The sequence below is a fragment of the Caretta caretta genome, chromosome 7 (genome assembly GCF_965140235.1).
Source record: "Caretta caretta isolate rCarCar2 chromosome 7, rCarCar1.hap1, whole genome shotgun sequence".
NCBI classification, from domain to species: domain Eukaryota; kingdom Metazoa; phylum Chordata; order Testudines; family Cheloniidae; genus Caretta; species Caretta caretta.
Genome location: NC_134212.1, coordinates 96,613,046 through 96,632,484, shown reverse-complemented (window position 1 = coordinate 96,632,484; position 19,439 = coordinate 96,613,046). Strand labels below are relative to the sequence as shown.

Here is a 19,439-nt window from a genome sequence, read left to right as displayed (position 1 = left end):
GACTTTGTCCTCACCCATAACTACTTCACATTTGGGGATAATGTATACCTTCAAATCAGCGGCACTGCTATGGGTACCCACATGGCCCCACAGTATTCCAACATTTTTATGGCTGACTTAGAACAACACTTCCTCAGTGCTCGTCCCCTAATGCCCCTACTCTACTTGCGCTACACTGATGACATCTTCATCATCTGAACCCATGGAAAAGAATTCCACCATGATTTCAACAATTTCCATCCCACCATCAACCTCAGCCTGGACCAGTCCACACAAGAGATCCACTTCCTGGACACTACAGTGCTAATAAGCGATGGTCACATAAACGCCACCCTATACCGGAAACCTACTGACCGCTAGGCCTACCTACATGCCTCCAGCTTTCATCCAGACCACACCACACGATGCATCGTCTACAGCCAAGCTCTACGATACAACCGCATTTGCTCCAACCCCTCAGACAGAGACAAACACCTACAAGATCTCTATCAAGCGTTCTTACAACTACAGTACCCACCTGCTGAAGTGAAGAAACAGATTGACAGAGCCAGAAGAGTACCCAGAAGTTACCTACTACAGGACAGGCCCAAAAAAGAAAATAACAGAACGCCACTAGCCATCACCTTCAGCCCCCAACTAAAACCTCTCCAACTCATCATCAAGGATCTACAACCTATCCTGAATGATGACCCATCACTCTCACAGATCTTGGGAGACAGGCCAGTCCTTGCCTACAGACAGCCCCCCAACCTGAAGCAAATACTCACCAACAACCACACACCACACAACAGAACCACTGACCCAGGAACCTATCCTTGCAACAAAGCCTGTTGCCAACTGTGCCCACATATCCATTCAGGGACACCATCATAGGGCCTAATCACATCAGCCACACTATCAGAGGCTCGTTCACCTGTGCATCTACCAATGTGATATATGCCATCATGTGCCAGCAATGCCCTTCTTCCATGTACATTGGCCAAACTGGACAGTCTCTACATAAAAGAATAAATGGACACAAATCAGACGTCAAGAATTATAACATTCAAAAACCAGTCGGAGAACACTTCAATCTCTTCAATTACAGACCTAAAAGTGGCAATTCTTCAACAAAAAATCTTCAAAAACAGACTCCAAGGACAGACTGCTGAATTGGAATTAATTTGCAAACTGGATACAATTAACTTAGGCTTGAATAAAGACTGGGAGTGGAAGGGTCATTACACAAAGTAAAACTATTTCCCCATATTTATTCCCCCTCCCACAACCCCCACAGTTCCTCAGATGTTCTTGTCAACTGCTGGAAATGGCCCACCTTGATTATCACTACAAAGGGTCCCCCCACCCCCAATCTCCTGCTGATAATAGCTTACCTTGCCTGATCACTCTTGTTACAGTGTGTATGGTAACACCTATTGTTTCATGTTCTCTGTGTATATAAATCTCCCCACTGTATTTTCCACTGAATGCATCTGATGAAGTGAGCTGTAGCTCACAAAAGCTTATGCTCAAATAAATTGGTTAGTCTCTAAGGTGCCACAAGTCCTCCTTTTCTTTTTGCGGATACAGATTAACACAGCTGCTACTCTGAAAGCTTTATATATCTAGTCACAAGTAGCATTTCATATCTGGACCTCCCACTTCAGATATCTCCGTATCTTCCAATTAGGGCTGGTTAGAAAATGGAATTTCTGTTCCACAGAAGACTTTGACATTTCAAAGTTTGTTTTTTCCAAATCAAACCAAAAGGTTGAAATTTCAAAATGTCCTGTGGTACAGAAATTTTGAAAAATTTCAATTCAGAAACTCTAAACGTTTTGTTCCAATAATATCAAAACACTATATTAGAAAAAAATATGTACTGTATATTAAATGCAAGGTGTGTATAATATAATAAAATCAATGTTATATAGAAGTTGATACAAAATGAATGGTTTTAACATTATTTGAATGAAATATTTAAACATTATTGAAATGAAACAAGAAAGTCTAAAGAAAACATTTTGACTTTCCCATCAAAAATTTTGTTTAAATTAACATGTCCTCATGAAATGGTTAGAGGAAATTGCATTTTCTTACAGAGAATTTTTCCATCAAAGATTTTTGAACTTCCAGCCTTCATATACTGTAAGGAAATTCCTCACACAAGATACTCTGTTCTCTTATTTCAGTCCTGAGCTTCAGATGTTTGCTCAGCCAATATTAGTGGACAGATTAAAATGGAGAGTAGAAACAAGAAGGGGGAAATAAAACTGATGAAATATGGCACATTTCCACATTTGAGTCTAAAGATACCTTGACAAGAGTAATTATTTTCTATGGCATCATGTGGCCTTCGGCAAGTTATTTAGACCAAATTTTTCACTAATTTTGAGTGCCTCAATGATTAGGTGGCCGACTTGAGGCAGCTGGGACCTTATTTTTCAGAGGTGCTTCTTACTGACTTCATCTGGAGTTTTTAGTGCTCAGCACCTCTGAAAATCATGTCCTCGGTGTTTCAAGTGGGCACTTTTTTGATCCTCGCACTCCCAAGACTACCCCCTGCCAAATTTCAAGTTCCTACTGCTAACCATAGAAGCATTAGAGCTCTTCCAAACAGACTGGAAATATATTTAGAATGGGAAGTGATAGGCAACCTAAAGTGATAGGCGTCGAGATAGCTTTCTGTATGGTGGACTTTAGAAGAATTTATCATCTCTTATTTCTTTCACATATTCAGCCACTCTTTTCAGGAGAATGTTTCATCTGTTCTGTAAAGTGCAGGCTGACTTTGTCCATGACAGAAGCTGACAGCTAGTAAGCTTCAACAGCTGGGGTTTTGATGATATCCATGGAGCATTTCTATAAAGGCTCTTCAATTTTGAATTGCCTTCTGGGTTTGTGACTGAATTTCTCAATTAGACCAACTAGACTCAATACAATGATGATATTTTTATTTGTTTGGTTTACTTCCTGTCTTAAACAATGCTGTTCCCTCACTTGGCCTGAGGATACATCTTGCTGTAGCTGTGAGTGATTAGATTTTTAGATTCATGAAGTTGAAAATACATCTGAATACCTAAATAGATGGGAGGAAAGAGTAAATTGTGATTAGAATATAATTGTAGAAAAAAGATGCAGTAGCGTGACATACTAACTGTGTTTAATTTTGATGATGTAGCAACTATGCTTTAGGAATATTTTAAAGATTTGTTTCTTAGTATCTTGTGAATTATGCCCACAGAAATAGTAGGTATGTTTTAACCTTCTGGAAGTCTCTCCATATACATGCACATATAATATAATCATCTATTTTGTCTGGTGTATAAAAAAGCCTTCATTCATAGATATGCTTATGATATGCACAACAAATCCAGTAAAAGTGACAAAATATACCATTTCACTTTAAATTTGACTTCATAATATACAGCTTGGTTGGAAAATAGGAATATATAGTGCCGGATAGCTCAAAAATATTTTACATTATGGTCAGAGAGCAGATCATTTTAAAATAGTTGTGACAGCTTAATCTCCATAATATTTACCATTTGTTGACCATTATTCAAAGGAAGCCAGCTGATACATTTCAGCTGATTTTACATACAGTATGCGTAGGATTGTAGTTTTTTGTTTTCATTTTAAATGGCCCATTTTTTATGGAGAAAATGGCAAGTTTCTTTGGGCAACATTAAATTTCCTAATTTACATTGTTTTATTGGCCAGTATCAATCAAACAAGGCTTCATAAGGTGCTAAAAATGTTTTGGTACCTGAAAAAGATAAAAATAATTTCCAAGGTGCTTCTCAGCTTGTTGGAGCTGGTACTTGCCTAATAGTATTTTTCCGATAGGCAGTATTGCTACTCGGAATCATGACTTTGCCCCAAAATCATGAGATTTAAAAATACTAAATTTGAGGTTCCTTTGATTTGTCTTCTGGTTTTTGAGCCACTAGGGTTCCCATTTTCCAGCTTTTCTCCACAACCAGGAGTGTTGAAAACTTTTAATTTTTTAATGAACACTGAGATTCTCACATAATCATCTGACTTCAAGAACTGGGGTTAAGAAAAACATTAAATGTCGCAAGACTTGCAATCAAATTTTGAGAGTTGGAACACTGATAGCAGGTGAGGATGGAAAGTCAGGTCTCCTTTCTCTGAATTATTTGAGATATTTTCCACTCTCCCACTTCTCATCAGTGATTTAATTCTCTCTGGCTGCTGGAACAAGGAGCCTGCCCTTCAGGGTAGACTATTGATTGCAGTAAGAGAGGAGGGAAAAGAAGACTCACGAACTTCAGAGAAGGGAATAGCATAGAAGCGGGTCTCCTATCTCCTGAGCATCCTGTGTGTTGTCTTCCATTCTTCCTCTGCCATTTTCAGAGTTCTAATTTATAGGCTCCACTGAGGGAGCCTAAGAATAGACCATCTGGCTCCACCAGTAAAGTCTGTAACTCAATTAGATTGCTTGCTCAGTCACTTCCAGGTCTCTCCAGCTTCCCTCTATGCATGTGTAGTAAGAGAAAAGTGGCAGAAAGTTACATTTTGTTTGTTTCTCAGAGACTTTACATTTTTGTCATGGAAAATGAACAGTTCCACACATTTTCTTTGAAATCCATGATTCAAATAATGGAGTCTTAAGTTTGTGGTATAACTCATAGTGTAATTATTGTCAGGATATTTATTTTTAATACAATAGGTTAAATCTATGGTGCCATCTTTCATATTGTAAGGAAAAATCTCCAACAGTGAATAAAATACTGCAGAGAGAGTTGTAAAAATGCTGCTTCTTATACAAGTGGGGAAAGATGTTTTAAGATGTGTGCATAGATTACAAATCATTAGCCTGACTATTCCATTTTAAATAAGAGAATTCCTACAGGAGAGAGAATTCTGCCAAATAAACTAAATGTTATTTAATGGCCAAAATAAACCAATAGCTCTGAAGCATGGGAGATAAACTTTAGTACTAATCAGGGAACTACACTGAAGGTCCCCCGGTGACATAAAGGATTAGAGAAAATTACTTTTAAAAACTACTATTTCATATTTCAGTTGTAGGGGAACACAAACTGGGAACCACTGACAAGGGCTTGCATACTTGATCAAAAGTACAATGCATTTCCCTTTGGTGATAGTTTGATTTGGTTCCTTTGGCAGACTTAATGCAATTTACATTGAGCAGAACCAAATAAATCTATATTGTCTATTTAAAATGCAAGCTGATTCTACTGACAGCTATAAAACATGGATACTAATATAATGTGAACCATGTATTAAATATAGCAGAATATAAGGTCATAGAACTTATTATTATTATCTGTGTATGCTTTATTTTCCATTCAGCTTTGTATGATATAAAATGGCATTGTCATAAATAGGCATTTATCAGAATTTGTTGCCTAGATGAGGGTTGATAGGTTAATGATTCTTTTCTCCTCACTGAAAGGCAGAAGGACATCTTGATGGTAACTGACTTTCGAAAGGTGTATTCTGTGATGCTTGGTAATGCAGTTGTATTTGATTCAGCAGGCTGGAGCTGCAATAGAATTTTAGATAACAGCTCTACACTGATGTAGTCAAATGCCCAGAAGAAGGAGGAAGCAATGAATTGCTTACGACAAGAGTATCAGCCATTTTACTACTAGAAATTAACATTTTAAACGGTATTGACAAGCTTTTTATGACTCCTCAGGAGAAAATGACAGTGAAAATGCATGTGGGTGGGGTGGGGTAAGGATCAAATGTGAATATTTTGGGAGAAAAAGGTATTTATTTACATTATATAATTCTTCTCAAAGGATTAACACAATCATTTTTTCTCTGTAATTTGAATCCTCATTTTGCATTCCTTTATTTTTTTCCTTTGCTTAAAAAGATATGATTTTTGTGCATTTACTTTCCTTTTATTTTACAGATCACAAATAGGCTGTAGAAATATTTTATTTGATTATTTCAGCATGACTAGTTCTTTACTCATTTTTGCTACTTAGTTATTATTCATTATGCGTGAGTGGAAATCTCTACAGTTCTACCCTCATTCTGGGCCAGATTCTGCCTGACCCTTACATGAGGAGAGCTTTCCCCACTTACATGGTCCCTATAAGGACCAAATAGGTTGCAGTCCTCATTCTTAGGATCTGCTTTAGCCTTTGTGTTTTGGGCAGTGTGGGGACTCATAGAGCCCGTAAGGGGCTGGGGAAGAGGCAGGGCTATGACTTTGCCCTCCCTGTGCACGGGCCAACAAAGCTGACTTTCACTATGGGATTGTAGCATGTAAGTCTTACCCCCACAAAGGGCCCTAGTAGCAAGAAAGCCTCTGCATTCCTGGAAGCTCCAGGAAAGGAACCTCCTGGCACCCTTCTGGGGCAGTGCAGTTTCACTGTCTCCAAGAAGTAATTGAGTCCCTTATGTGCAAGTGCAACTTCTTCTATATCTTTTCCTCCCGATTTTTATTTTCTTTAAGATGTTTGGAGTTATTCATTTAATGCTATTCTTGTGAACAAATTTTCTGGGCCTGATTCCCTCTGCTGGCTCAAACTCTGCTGTGGAGCACTGGCAATAGAAAAGCTATTGAGACAACGGCAGTTTACTGCTATATTAGGTGCCTATAAATTCCTTTCCACCTGCAAAAAGCCATAGCAGACCCTCTATGCGGCACGGAGCTTAAACAGGGAGGCTGGGTATGTGTGGATTCAGCACATCAGGCCACTTACACTGGGAGGGCCAATGGCAGAAGCTAAAGGTGCACTCCCTAAAGTGAATTCCCCAAACTAGTGTAGGGAGATGCATTTGAAATTATGCCTCCCTGCACTGGCAAGAGTGAACCTAATGCTCTGCAGTTTAGATTCATTCTGTGCTCCATATCTTTGGTCTGCAGTTGTGAAATACTATTGTCATTAAAAATGTTGTGGTGGTAAGATGTTGTTTATTCTGTTTGAAAATATAAAAAAGAACTTGTCAGCACAGAAATCTTGCTAGCTTGATAGAACAGAATATAGGTGGTAGGTTTACTCAGAAAACTCGGACAAGCTTAGGGGTATTAGCTTCTTTTTTTTCCCTCAAGGATTTTGAAACCTCGGAACATTCTAATCAATTATTTTACAGCATTTTATTACCTAACAGCAGTATAACTTCTGTCATTTAGGAGCCTCATTCAAATGAATACTAAAATTTTTCCAGCAAGCTGACGCAACTCTGGCTTATCAGTACTGGAAAGAAAAATGTATTTTTGAAGTGAAATGAATACCTAAAGAATCTGTATATATTAAGCTAAAATATTCACCTAGCACTTGTTCCTTTATAACTGAGTGTAGTTTGGATGATTCTCAATGACAGGGAAGCAAAAGTGTGTGGCTTTGTCACACACCAAAATCTGATGACTCTCAATATCAGTTTTCAGTTTTCCACTTTCTTCTTGCCTCGATTTTGGAGGAGAGACAACTTCTTATCCTTGTATAACCTTTCCCTTAGCTTTTATATGCCTTAGGTTTCTATCTGTACTGTCATGGGCCCTGAGTTAACCTCTTTCCTGCCATAAAGATAGGTATGATAGGCAGAGCTAATCTATAGTTAATGTTGCCTCATCCTTCCTGTTGCTTATAACTGTTTTCAGTTGCTTATAACTTTGCTAGACTTTAACCATTCAAGTTAATAGGTGATTCAGGAATAGGGGTGAGGGATTTGTACTGAAGGAGGAGGTTGTTTGTCGGAGACCTGCCTCATTTGATGTAGAAATCAGAAGGTGTATATCTATTGCAGATACTGGGACAGGCGGCCATACGGTTGCTCAGAACTAAAGGCCCACCACCTTAACCAGGAGTGATGAACCACAAAGTGCAGATGGAAAATGATTACAGGGGACAAGGATTGAAAAAACAGGGGAAGGAAACTTGCACTACCCTTTCAAAAGACACGTCTGGGAACTTAAATTCATAATTCTGCTGGACACTAAAAATCATAGACTGAACAGAGACACTAATTTCTGGCTTATTACAACAATCTGTAACCCACTAACCCCCTCTTTTTTGGCCTATGGCTGCAGATGTGTTAAGTGCCACTCTACCTTGAATGGTCCCTTAGAACAGGTGTTTTCAACATTTTTTTCTCTGAAGTTGTTCCGATAAAAGGTATGACCTCACCCATCCTGTCACTCTTCACAAAGATACACATTTTTGGAGGGTGGAGAGAGTGAAAGGAAGGAAGACATCAGTGTTTCACTGTTGTTTTTATATTCCTAAAATGTGCCTATCTATAGCTCTAAGTGCATATAAAAATGACTTCAAAATATGTGCAGTGTGTGTATTCCGAAACAGGAGTGTGGGCATTTTTATCGTTTCTGTGCCTGGTGTTTTTTCAGGCCCTGACTCAGACTGATGGCAAAGACGTGGCCCAGTGCTAACAACAATGTGCAAATACTAAAAAGCATTCCTCAGGGACTGCTGAAGACATTGCTTGGCAATTGCCTTTGTGTGTGGAATTGCCCCTGGATTAAATTCCCTGTAAAACAATTCTAAAATATTACATAAATAAACAGTGTGTCAAAATCAGTTTTTAGCTATAAAACCCTTATTTCTTCTCTGTTGTTTTCTTTGAGTCTCAAGCCATTTCCTGTCTGTGTGTGTGTGTGTGTGTGTGTGTGAAGCCATTTCCTGTGTGCATGTGCACATGCATCATTCCCACTCCAAACCCCACACATTAGCCTACACCACAATGATATCAGCAGGACCGGCTCTAGGCACCAGCAAAGCAAGCATGTGCTTGGGGCGGCATTCTGGCCACCCTTTTTGGGGGGCAGTTGTGCTCTCGGAGCTGCGCCACTTAGACAGGGCGAGGGCGCCACGCCCCCAGCCATAGCGGGAAGGGGAAGCCCCAGCCCCGGGATGCTGAGCTGCCAGGGCCCAGCCGCTACGAGGAGAGGACGAGTCCTGCCGGGGAGCCGGGGTTGTGCTGCCTCATCTGCGCACTGGCTGCTGCGCGGCCTTATGCCACCCCTTATATCGGGGCTTCTCTGCGTGGCTGGGCGGGGGAGCGGGTAAAGCCCCTGCAGGCGCTGGGAGAAGGAGACATCACTCCCTCCGCTTCCAGTGCCGCCTGCGAGCCCCAGCCCCACCTGAGCATGGGGCGGCAAATTTTTTGCTTGGGGCGGTAACAAACCTAGAGCTGGCCCTGGATATCAGAGCTGGTTTCACCCACTAGCATGGCTTTTCTATCTTACTACCTTCGAGTGTGTTTCACTGCTGATAGCATACGTTATCAGCTTTAACTTGCATGAGTTACGAAATAGCCACGCTAGTTGGTGAAACTAGCTCTGATCTCTGATGTTACTGGATGTTTTCCTGTGGAGGCAGAGAGAGCGCTTATGAATGGGAATGGGAAAGATAAGAAAAATAACTCCTAATCAGCTGCACAACTCCATCTTCACCAGGCCACAGATATGGAACCAGGACTTTCATGGGTTCATATAGATCTGCAATTGGCCTTTATCAAACTGCAGGATACGTTGCAAGGGTCATTTATTTTCCGTGTCTGCAAAGGACTGGGAAGTCTGATGGGAGATTGAAAAGACCTCACATATGTTTTCAGCTGATGGGTTATTATATATATGCATTATTGGACAAAAGGTGTTAGAGGATTTGTCTATTTTTATAACTTGTGTGTGTGTCTCCCCTGGAGCAAAGGATAGGTGCTCCTTCAAATGGAAGGAGTGTATGATTCAAGTAAATAAATGTATGCAGATGTCAAATGAGTGCCCAATCATGAGAAGCATTATTTCTAGCTAGCAGTCTGCATTCCTGCAGCTGATACAACTGCTGAGTTTGTATGCATCCAACAAGGTCACGATCTGAATGGCAAGCACCTTCACCTGTTGTTTGAGGTGTAGGCAAGCCGATGTCATGTATCCATCTCTTAACAGTTAGCCCATATCTCTGTCCATTTTTAAATAATGCTAAGCTGTTATGGCATCATCTATTCCATAGATCAGACACTTCAGATAGATCTGGTGATGAGTCAGTGTTTACACAGTAAATAAAAAGTAGAGTTAGTAAAACAAAGGAGAAATAAAAATTCAAAGTGGAGGCACTGGTTTGGCTGTAAACCTTTTGTGCAAACTGGCTTAGGCCAGGCTTAGTTAAAGAGAGTGAAGCACAAATAGAACTGGACCGTAAAAAATTGAGTGACTTGTATGCAAAGATGGAGATGGCCATTAGAAACTGAAAAGCCAAAGGACACAGAGCCAAGCTCTGAAACCCATATGTACCTAGAGGGAGATAAGGTAAGTTTAGGGGAGTATACAAATGCTAAGGGAAACTGTAAAGAAGTGAATGAAAAAAGATTGATGGTATAAAAAAATAGGAAAGTAAACGAGAGACGAGAATGAGATGGAGAGACGTGTGTTTGTTTATGGGGAATAATTGCAGTTCACACCACAAAACTGGGTGCTGTACTGGATTGTGTGTGTGTGTGTCTGTCATAAAAATAAAGGGAAGGGTAAACCCCTTTGAAATCCCTCCTGGCCAGGGGAAAGCTCCTCTCACCTGTAAAGGGTTAAGAAGCTAAAGGTAACCTTGCTGGCACCTGACCAAAATGACCAATGAGGAGACAAGATACTTTCAAAAGCTGGGAGGAGGGAGAGAAACAAAGGGTCTGTGTCTGTCTGTATGCTGCTTTTGCCAGGGACAGAACAGGAATGGAGTCTTAGAACTTTTAGTAAGTAATCTAGCTAGGTATGTGTTAGATTATGATTTCTTTAAATGGCTGAGAAAAGAATTGTGCTGAATAGAATAACTATTTCTGTCTGTGTATCTTTTTTGTAACTTAAGGTTTTGCCTAGAGGGGTTCTCTATGTTTTTGAATCTAATTACCCTGTAAGATATCTACCATCCTGATTTTACAGGGGGGATTTCTTTATTTCTATTTACTTCTATTTTTTATTAAAAGTCTTCTTGTAAAAAACTGAATGCTTTTTCATTGTTCCCAGATCCAAGGGTTTGGGTCTGTGGTCACCTATGCAAATTGGTGAGGCTTTTTATTCCAACATTTCCCAGGAAAGGGGGGGTGCAAGTGTTGGGAGGATTGTTCATTGTTCTTAAGATCCAAGGGTCTGGGTCTGTAGTCACCTAGGCAAATTGGTGAGGCTTTTTACCAAACCTTGTCCAGGAAGTGGGGTGCAGGGTTTTGGGAAGTATTTTGGGGGGAAAGACGCATCCAAACAGCTCTTCCCCAGTAACCAGTATTAGTTTGGTGGTGGTAGCGGCCAGTCCAAGGACAACGGGGGGAATATTTTGTACCTTGGGGAAGTTTTGACCTAAGCTGGTAAAGATAAGCTTAGGAGGTTTTTTCATGCAGGTCCCCACATCTGTACCCTAGAGTTCAGAGTGGGGGAGGAACCTTGACAGTGTCATTGGGCAAGAATATTGCCCCTGATTTTTCCTGCTGTATAGATGAAAGTAATTGAAAATCTGTTGAAATAGCAGAAAATATGCTGCAGGGAGAGGAGCTGAACCTGATCAGTACTCTCCATGCTTTGATCTCAGAGGAACACACTCCCACCCCCTCCACCGCCCCGGACAAAATTCTGAATGTTTGGGCTCCATTGATTTGGGTGGGGAAAAGCTGATGCTTGTGACATTCCCTGGCAATTCAAGAAGAAAATATAAGTGGAAGCTAGGATTAACACTGTCAGGCTTAACTCACACAGGTTCCATCTACCTGCTGTCAAACGCTTTTAGAGAGTAATTGCCAGATATGAGCAGGGACACCCGGGCATCAACAAGCCCCAGGAGTAGCACAGAGCCACCCAGCCCTCCTTGTGAATCCTCAGTCCTGCTTTTAAGATCCAGGAGATGTCTGAGTTTAATGAAGGGTGATGCCCTTGTTCACTCCAAGGGGAGGCAAATCCCATTTCTTGTAAACTCCTTGATGTGGAAACTCTTTCCTGGGTGGCATATTGTGACCCATTCCCTTCATTTTACTCTAACAGGGTGGAAAGATAGTCTTGTGTTTAAATCACAGGACTGGGAATCAAGAGGTCTGGTTCTGAGAGAGACTTTCTGTGTGACCTTGGACAAACCACATTATCTCTCTTTGCTAGTTTTCTCATTGGTATGACAAGGTTAATAATACTTATCGACCACACGGGGGTTTGTAAGGTTAAATCAATTAATATTATAAAGCACTTTAATTTCCTGAGATGAAAGGTGCTCTATAAGTACTAAGTGTTACTAATTGTTATCAACCTTTTCCTCACTTTTTTATTCATTATTGTGGTTTTTCTTTCTTTTGCATTGTGAATTCTGTTCTTGGCTGCTTAGAAATTACTTGCATTTATAAATTTTCTCCCTTTAATAATGAAATATTGCATAATTACTAGTGATTGAAAAAAACCTATTATGTCACACAGTCCAGTCTCCTAACAAATTGTCCCCAGCACTATTTCCTCCAGTGCTTTGTCCAGTCATTTTAAATTACTCAAATAATGACCCTTCATCCATTTCTTCTCTTGGCAGACTCTCCTAATATTTCATAGACCACATTAAAAATGATCTAAATTTCCTAAACTACTAGTTATATTCCTCTGGACCATCCTGAACAATGCCTCTTCCTCTTTTTTCAATCTTCAGATACTTACTGTTTGTTCATTAATATAATATTTACAGCACCCAAGTGTTATGGTCTCTATACAGATAAACAAGAATCCTGCTCCAAAGTGCGTATAACCTAGTTCTTATACTTTAACTCCCATTTCTCCATATTTTGTCTTCATTTTGCTTTGTGCCATCCATCTGCTACCCAGTTTCATTTCTCAGCCGTATATTTTCTGGGGAGTTATTTCCTATTCCTGAGGAGGCCTGATACTATAGTTGAAGAATCATTTGTACATAGTATCATTTCTAGCCTGTGATTTTTTTAAAAAAAAATTAGCAATGAGACAGGGCAGGCACTGTGCTGTGATGGATATCAGTACAGTGCACGTTGGATGCATTGAAAGCATTTGACTTCACCTTATGTCACTTCTAGAATGTATTTTCCTACTTTTAGCAATGCGACAGGATAGACATTTGGCTGGACATTGCCTCATTTCTGGAGCATCGTATAGGTAACTGCTTCCAGGGCATCTGAAAATTACCAGCACACAGCACAGTGCCCTGTGTGATATTGACATGATATATTTCTTTTGAAAACCTAAAATAGATTAATATTTTATAGTGTTCAAAGATGTACAATAGAAGTGTTTATAAGGTTAAAGGATATACAATGTGTGTGAGTATATATTCAATGTAGAAGAAATGTGTATCTAGATAGAAAGCGAGATTATAGAATGTAATATTGTGAAATTTTTGTGACTACTATACTTAAGATTGAAATGTGATTTCCTATATAGATCTGTACATTCTTATTTTTGTGTTTCTTATAATTTTCTCAGACAAATTGGTCTGAAATTTTTCATGCTTTGTCTCTACCCAGAGCAATTTTTTAAAACATTTCTGAGAACTTCATTCATCCAGTTTTGAATTGTGTATGTAAAAAAGATAAATTAATTACATTATGTTTGTCCTATCTGCCCAGATCACAAAATGATTGCATAATCATAAAGTAGCAATGGCTGAATGGATTTTGTCTGGACTTTGCTTATTGTGTAGCACTCATTGAGATCTAGTTAAACCAAGTTTGAAGGAAATGTGCTTAAGGTATAAAAGCTGAAAGATTTTTCAGGCATATGCGAGGTAATTTTCTGGTAGGTTTCTTTGCTTTTTTTTTATAGCTTGGAACCCTAGGAAAAAGTGTGCTATAAGCTTTGCTGTGTGATCTTTCTGTTTATAAAGTGACCTCTAACTTTGGGTCTAGGAACCAAAAGAATCTGGATTAAAACCCTGATTCTGATTAGCCTTCTGAGTGATCTTGGGGCAGTCACTTCCACTCACTCTACCTCTGTTTCGCCGATCTGCCCAAGCTCTATCTTACAATAACTGTGAGATTATGTAATGTTTGAACAGGGCTTTGGAAAATATAGGGACCAAATTCTAATCTCAGATCAGAACCTCACACAATAATGTGTTGTATAAGTAAGAGGTTCCCCTTTTGTTTGGAGGAGCAGAAAGTACTGGGTAGGGAAGAAAAAATATCCTTTCCTATAATTTAACTCTACCGCCTTCCATAGTTGAGAGGTGATAGAAGAGAAAGGAATTGTTTCAGCGGAGAGAAAAGCTGGTTTAAATAGGAGATGAGAGAGGATGTACACAGAGAGCAACAACAGAGCTTACAGGGTCTGCAGGAGGGGCTTGGTTCTCTGGTTTGAAATGTGTAGTGTCCGTGCAGCCACAGGTTCAAAGCTAAGCAGGGTTATCTCAGCCCTTCATCCTAAAGGTAGATAAAGTGAGTTCACTAGAGCTTACTGCATGGATTTTTCAAACAACACTCTACAAACTAAAGTTCTCTGCGTGGATATTAAAGAGCCTAACACTGTCTGTAAAATTTGACAGGTTTCAGAGTAGCAGCCATGTTAGTCTGTATTCATAAAAAGAAAAGGAGCACTTGTGGCTCCTTAGAGACTAACAAATTTATTTGAGCATAAGCTTTCGTGAGCTACAGCTCACTTCATCAGATGCATCCGATGAAGTGAGCTGTAGCTCACGAAAGCTTATGCTCAAATAAATTTGTTAGTCTCTAAGGTGCCACAAGTGCTCCTTTTCTTTTAGTAAAATTTGAGTTTTCTCCTTGGGCCACTGAACAAAATTCCTTTTCACCATAACTATTCTGCAGTCTCCTGTGCACCAGTTGGCTGCTGCTCTCTGTCTCAGAGGTCACAGCAGTTCAGTGCTGCATTATATGCATAATTTGCTGTTTGCTTTGGAGGGAAGGTGCTATGCAAATGTAAAATAATATAACAGTACACTCTGCTGAATTTGAACATCATAAAACAGGATGGCTGCTTCAAAGGACATCTCCTAGGAATCTGATTTAGCCTAATTATAGTGAATGGTAATGACTGTGGCTTAACTAGGATAGTATTAGTATGTATTCCTCTTATTGGAATTAATTTGGATCCAAGTAAAGTGGTGTTTAACCAGTTAAATGGCTGTGAAATTATGTGTTCCGTTCTTTTCATACAAGTTACAAAAGAAAGATATTAAAATGTATATTTTGTTAGATTTTTGTGAGGTCGGGATCAGGGGTTCAGAGGTTTGCCCACATGGATACAGATGCAGGATTAGGGCATTAAATTGTTAGAGTACTGTCCCACCACCCTTCACTGGTGAGGAGCAGTAGGCAGAAAGAGGTTTTATCATCTTGATTTCCAGACCTTAGCGGGAAGGGCCCTCATCACAGTTAGCAAGGCATCCCTGTTTGGAGGGCAAGCTTTGCCCAATGGACCACCTCTTTTTCTCCTCCATTTCAGAGTTGTCAGCTAGGAACAGTTTTCGTGACCCCAGAACCTCTGTAGGACAGAAGCTTCTGAGAAAATTTACATTGGATATAGACCATAAACAGCTGACTTGGCTGTACTTTCTGAATTTATAGTGCATATATGTATATAAAGCAAAAACATTTAAGTAGAAGGAATAACTTATTATTTGAGATGTTGTAATTAATTTGCAAACTGGACATCATCAAATTAGGCCTGAATAACGACTGTGAGTGGATGGGTCACTACAAAAACTAATTCCACCCTGCTGATACTCACACCTTCTTGTCAACTGTTTGAAATGGGCCACCTTGATTACATTGGCCTCAGTAGCACTACAACAGTGATTTCCACCCCTTCTTGTCAACTGTTGAGAATAGCCCGCTTCCAGCTTAATTGAATTGTCTAGTTAGCGCTGATCCCCTACTTGGTAAGGCAAATCCCATCTTTTCATATGTTGTGTATTTATACCTCCCTACTGTATTTTCCACTCCATGCATCTGATGAAGTGGGTTTTAACCCACAAAAGCTTATGCCCTAATGAATTTGTTAGTCTCTAAGGTGCCACAAGGACTCCTCATTGTTTTCTCTCATTACTGACGTTCTTTTTGGAGTGTAATTATACATATTGAAACTACAAGTCAAGAGATTGTGAGGAAATTCTGAAATGGATCAATGCAAACATTAGCCCTCTGCTATTGCTTCATACTGGGCTTTCAGGGTTTTCAAAACTATTTTATTTTCTTGATTTTCTGATCTTATGTCTCTGATATTTAATGTTTCAGGCTATATTGTGCATTGTTATCTTTTTACAAAACATCAAGAAAGAAAAACTGTTTAAAAAAAATTCTAGCAATTGCAAACCAAGAAAATTAAAATATCAATTGTTATCTCTTGACAGATTTTATCTAATTAGTGGAGGTGTTCCTTTTATTATATGTGGGATTACAGCAGCGACCAACATCAATAATTATGGAATTGAAGGCAATGCCCCATAGTAAGTATATAGCATTGTAATAAAATACTCTCAGAAATAAGTAATATGTCTCTGTCAGATGCTGATAAATGTTACTGCCTTCATAAGGGACAGAAACATAAAACTTTAAGATAAAATTCCATATTTGCCTGCATGGAATAATGGCTGTGAAAAATCATTGTCTTACTTTGTGGTCTGATGCTTGGCTCACTTACCAACGGTTTTATACCAGTTTGATTTCACTGATATCAATGGAGTTACATTTGATTTACACCAGCGTAAATGAGAAGAGAATCAGACCTGTTGTTTCTACATTCACTATAATCATGTATTGTTGCATGTATTGTATAAAAAGGACCACACTAGCCAATCAGAAACAACAAAATCTTGATTATGCCTCTAACTACTGTTTGATTTACCATGTATTCTCCTATTCAAACCAGTGCAACCAGACTATAATTGGCTCTGCTTGGGTTTGCACAGGGTGGGGAGTGACAGCTCAACATGACCTTCCCTACTTCTTGCCCACTTGTGCAATGAACAGTCACAATGCTCACTGTCTGACTCTCATCAGAGAAACCCAAAAGGGGGCAATGATGAGGGGACACCCCCATGTACACCAGCTGGTATAAGAGGAATAAGTACCACACTTCACTGAGCTGACCAGAAACCCCCACTTGCATGCACGTATTTGGTGCCCAGATGTTGTCCCTCCACATTTTGCTTAGTTTCATTATGACTGCTACAAAATACCTAATGCATAGTATTTTTTAAGGGGCGCTATTGACACTTTTAGCCCCCAACCTTAAAAGGAGAGAAAGACTATTCTTCGTAAGTGAAGAAATTGTTAATGTAATTTCAACAAAATTATTTTTTTTAAAAATTATATTTTTTCCCTTAAAAAAACATTCTTGGGTTTTCAGCAACCCAGAAACATCCCAGCAATATTGTCTTGCAGTTATGACCCAACCTTCTAGTACCCAGTCTGACCAAGGTGGCTGTACAGCTGTTACGTGTTGGTGCTTCAGGCACCTTAGCTACATTATTTGCTCTTGTTGCCTGGGGGTGGGGAGTGCCAAAGGAGGCCACCAACAGGCTTTTTCCAGAAGAGCTGAACAGGAAGTGGTTTAGAATAACAATTGACACTGATTGCATGGAGATGATTCATCATGCCAGTGATCAGTGCTTTAATGGAACTTTCAGTCCATTCTGTCAATACAGGTATACGGATTCTTGGAAGGGATTCAGTTTCAATTAATGCTACGGTGCTTTGAAAATGCATCTTGACACATCTCAAAGCAGCCATGGAATGAGTAGAAATAGAGTTGTCTGGAAACAAAGTGAAAGGTATAATAATTAAATATTTGACCTTTCAAAATCATTTTCAGAGAGAATGAAATTGTAAAACCTGACAGTAAATTAGTAGACAACTACTAAACTAGGCAACTTTATCTGCTTAGACTGGTACCTACTCAGACCATGCCTGTCATATATTCAAAACATATTTATTCAAACATGTACAATTAGACAATAATTTATAATCAACAATATATTAAAGACTTGATTATTTATCTTCATAAATCTGTGAGACATTTTTTATTTTGGCACAATTAGAGAGGTTGTACTACTTTAATCACTTTAATCATAGACAATCAATACCAGATATCACAATCTGTACAGAAAACGGAAAGCAGGTGAAGGATGGTTATAAAATTGTCTAGGAAAGATACAAATTGAACAGCAGCACAGTGGGTTATATGCCTGATTCATTTTTAATAATATTAACACATCAAAATGTAGATGCAGTAACTTCAACATGTTTTTTATGGAACTGAGGAACTGATTTTTGAAGTGATCCTGATGAGATTCCACGTGAACCAACAACATCCTGAGACAATGTTCTACTGGGGAATATTCTGGTTTTCACTTTGCATCAAATGTGCAACATTGGAGTTTATTTAATGTATGCACATATATCAGTGCTTCACACTTATCAAATGAAAAGTAGGAGTTAACCTGTTTTCTTATGACCCTGGGAGTAAAATCACCTTGGTCTTTTGCCAGAAGGGCATAATACTTAAACCCTCTTGTGCTTATGAAATAAAAAATAACTTGTGTGCATTTCTTAAAGATCAGAGTCCAGAATCAAAAATGTAAATGTAATAATCAAATGTAAATGCTACTAAAGCTGACCAAAACACACCAGGGCTGAATTTTGTTAGATGCGGGGGTTCTGAACCCAGAGAGTATGACCACTCATATTACTAAATGGTCGAGGGGATTCTGGCTACATGAGAGTGTGGTGAGAGGGAGTCCTGGCATGGAAAAGTTTCAGAACCATTGTATTAGATGGACCACATCCAAAATTGGGGACTTCTGTTCTCCTTGTAAAGAATCATATACACCTCTGGTTATAAATGACTAACCCTATTTTTTATTAGTGGACTGTGAATAAGTACTGTAAATAAAGTATCATGCCTCTTCCATGCCACTTTCCTTTCCCTAAGGGCCCATTGTTGACATGCATAACATTTTCTGTGTTATGGAGCCCACGTCAAATAGTCTAAGGCCTGGCCTACGCTGGGGGAGGGGGATTGATCTAAGGTACGCAACTTCAGCTACGAGAATAGCGTAGCTGAAGTCGACGTATCTTAGATCGACTTAGAATCACTTACTTTGCGTCCTTGCGGTGCAGGATCGACGGCTGCCGCTCTCCCATTGACTCTGCTTCCACCTCTCGCTGTGGTAGAGTTCCGGAGTCAACGGCAGAGCGATTGGGTATCGATTTATCGCATCTTCACTAGACACGATAAATCGATCCCCGATAGATTGATCGTTACCCGCCGATCCGGCGGGTAGTGTAGACGTGGCCTAAGTTACCTATCACTCTGAATGCCATATGTAGATAGTGAACTCTGGAGAATGACTTTGGGAAGGCAATGAACCTTGTCTACCTCCCAGCAGGAGAGTGGGCCCTTCTTGTTCTTCTTCCTTGCATCAAATTGGGTCCACTCTGAATCCTCTCCTTCCAAAGTGCTCTGTTTAATGCCGTATCCCCTATCATACCACATAATAATGTCT

At 39.5% G+C, this 19,439-nt stretch overlaps 1 protein-coding gene across 1 annotated transcript in view; it reads left to right on the top strand.

Annotated features, from left to right (window-relative positions):
* ADGRA1 (adhesion G protein-coupled receptor A1) overlaps nt 1–19,439 on the top strand; it is a 467,766-nt gene that overhangs the window by 443,091 nt on the left and 5,236 nt on the right. The window contains exon 18 of the mRNA XM_048858295.2: nt 16,284–16,379. Coding sequence (XP_048714252.1) covers nt 16,284–16,379 — 96 coding nt within the window. The remainder of the gene's footprint in view (nt 1–16,283; nt 16,380–19,439) is intronic.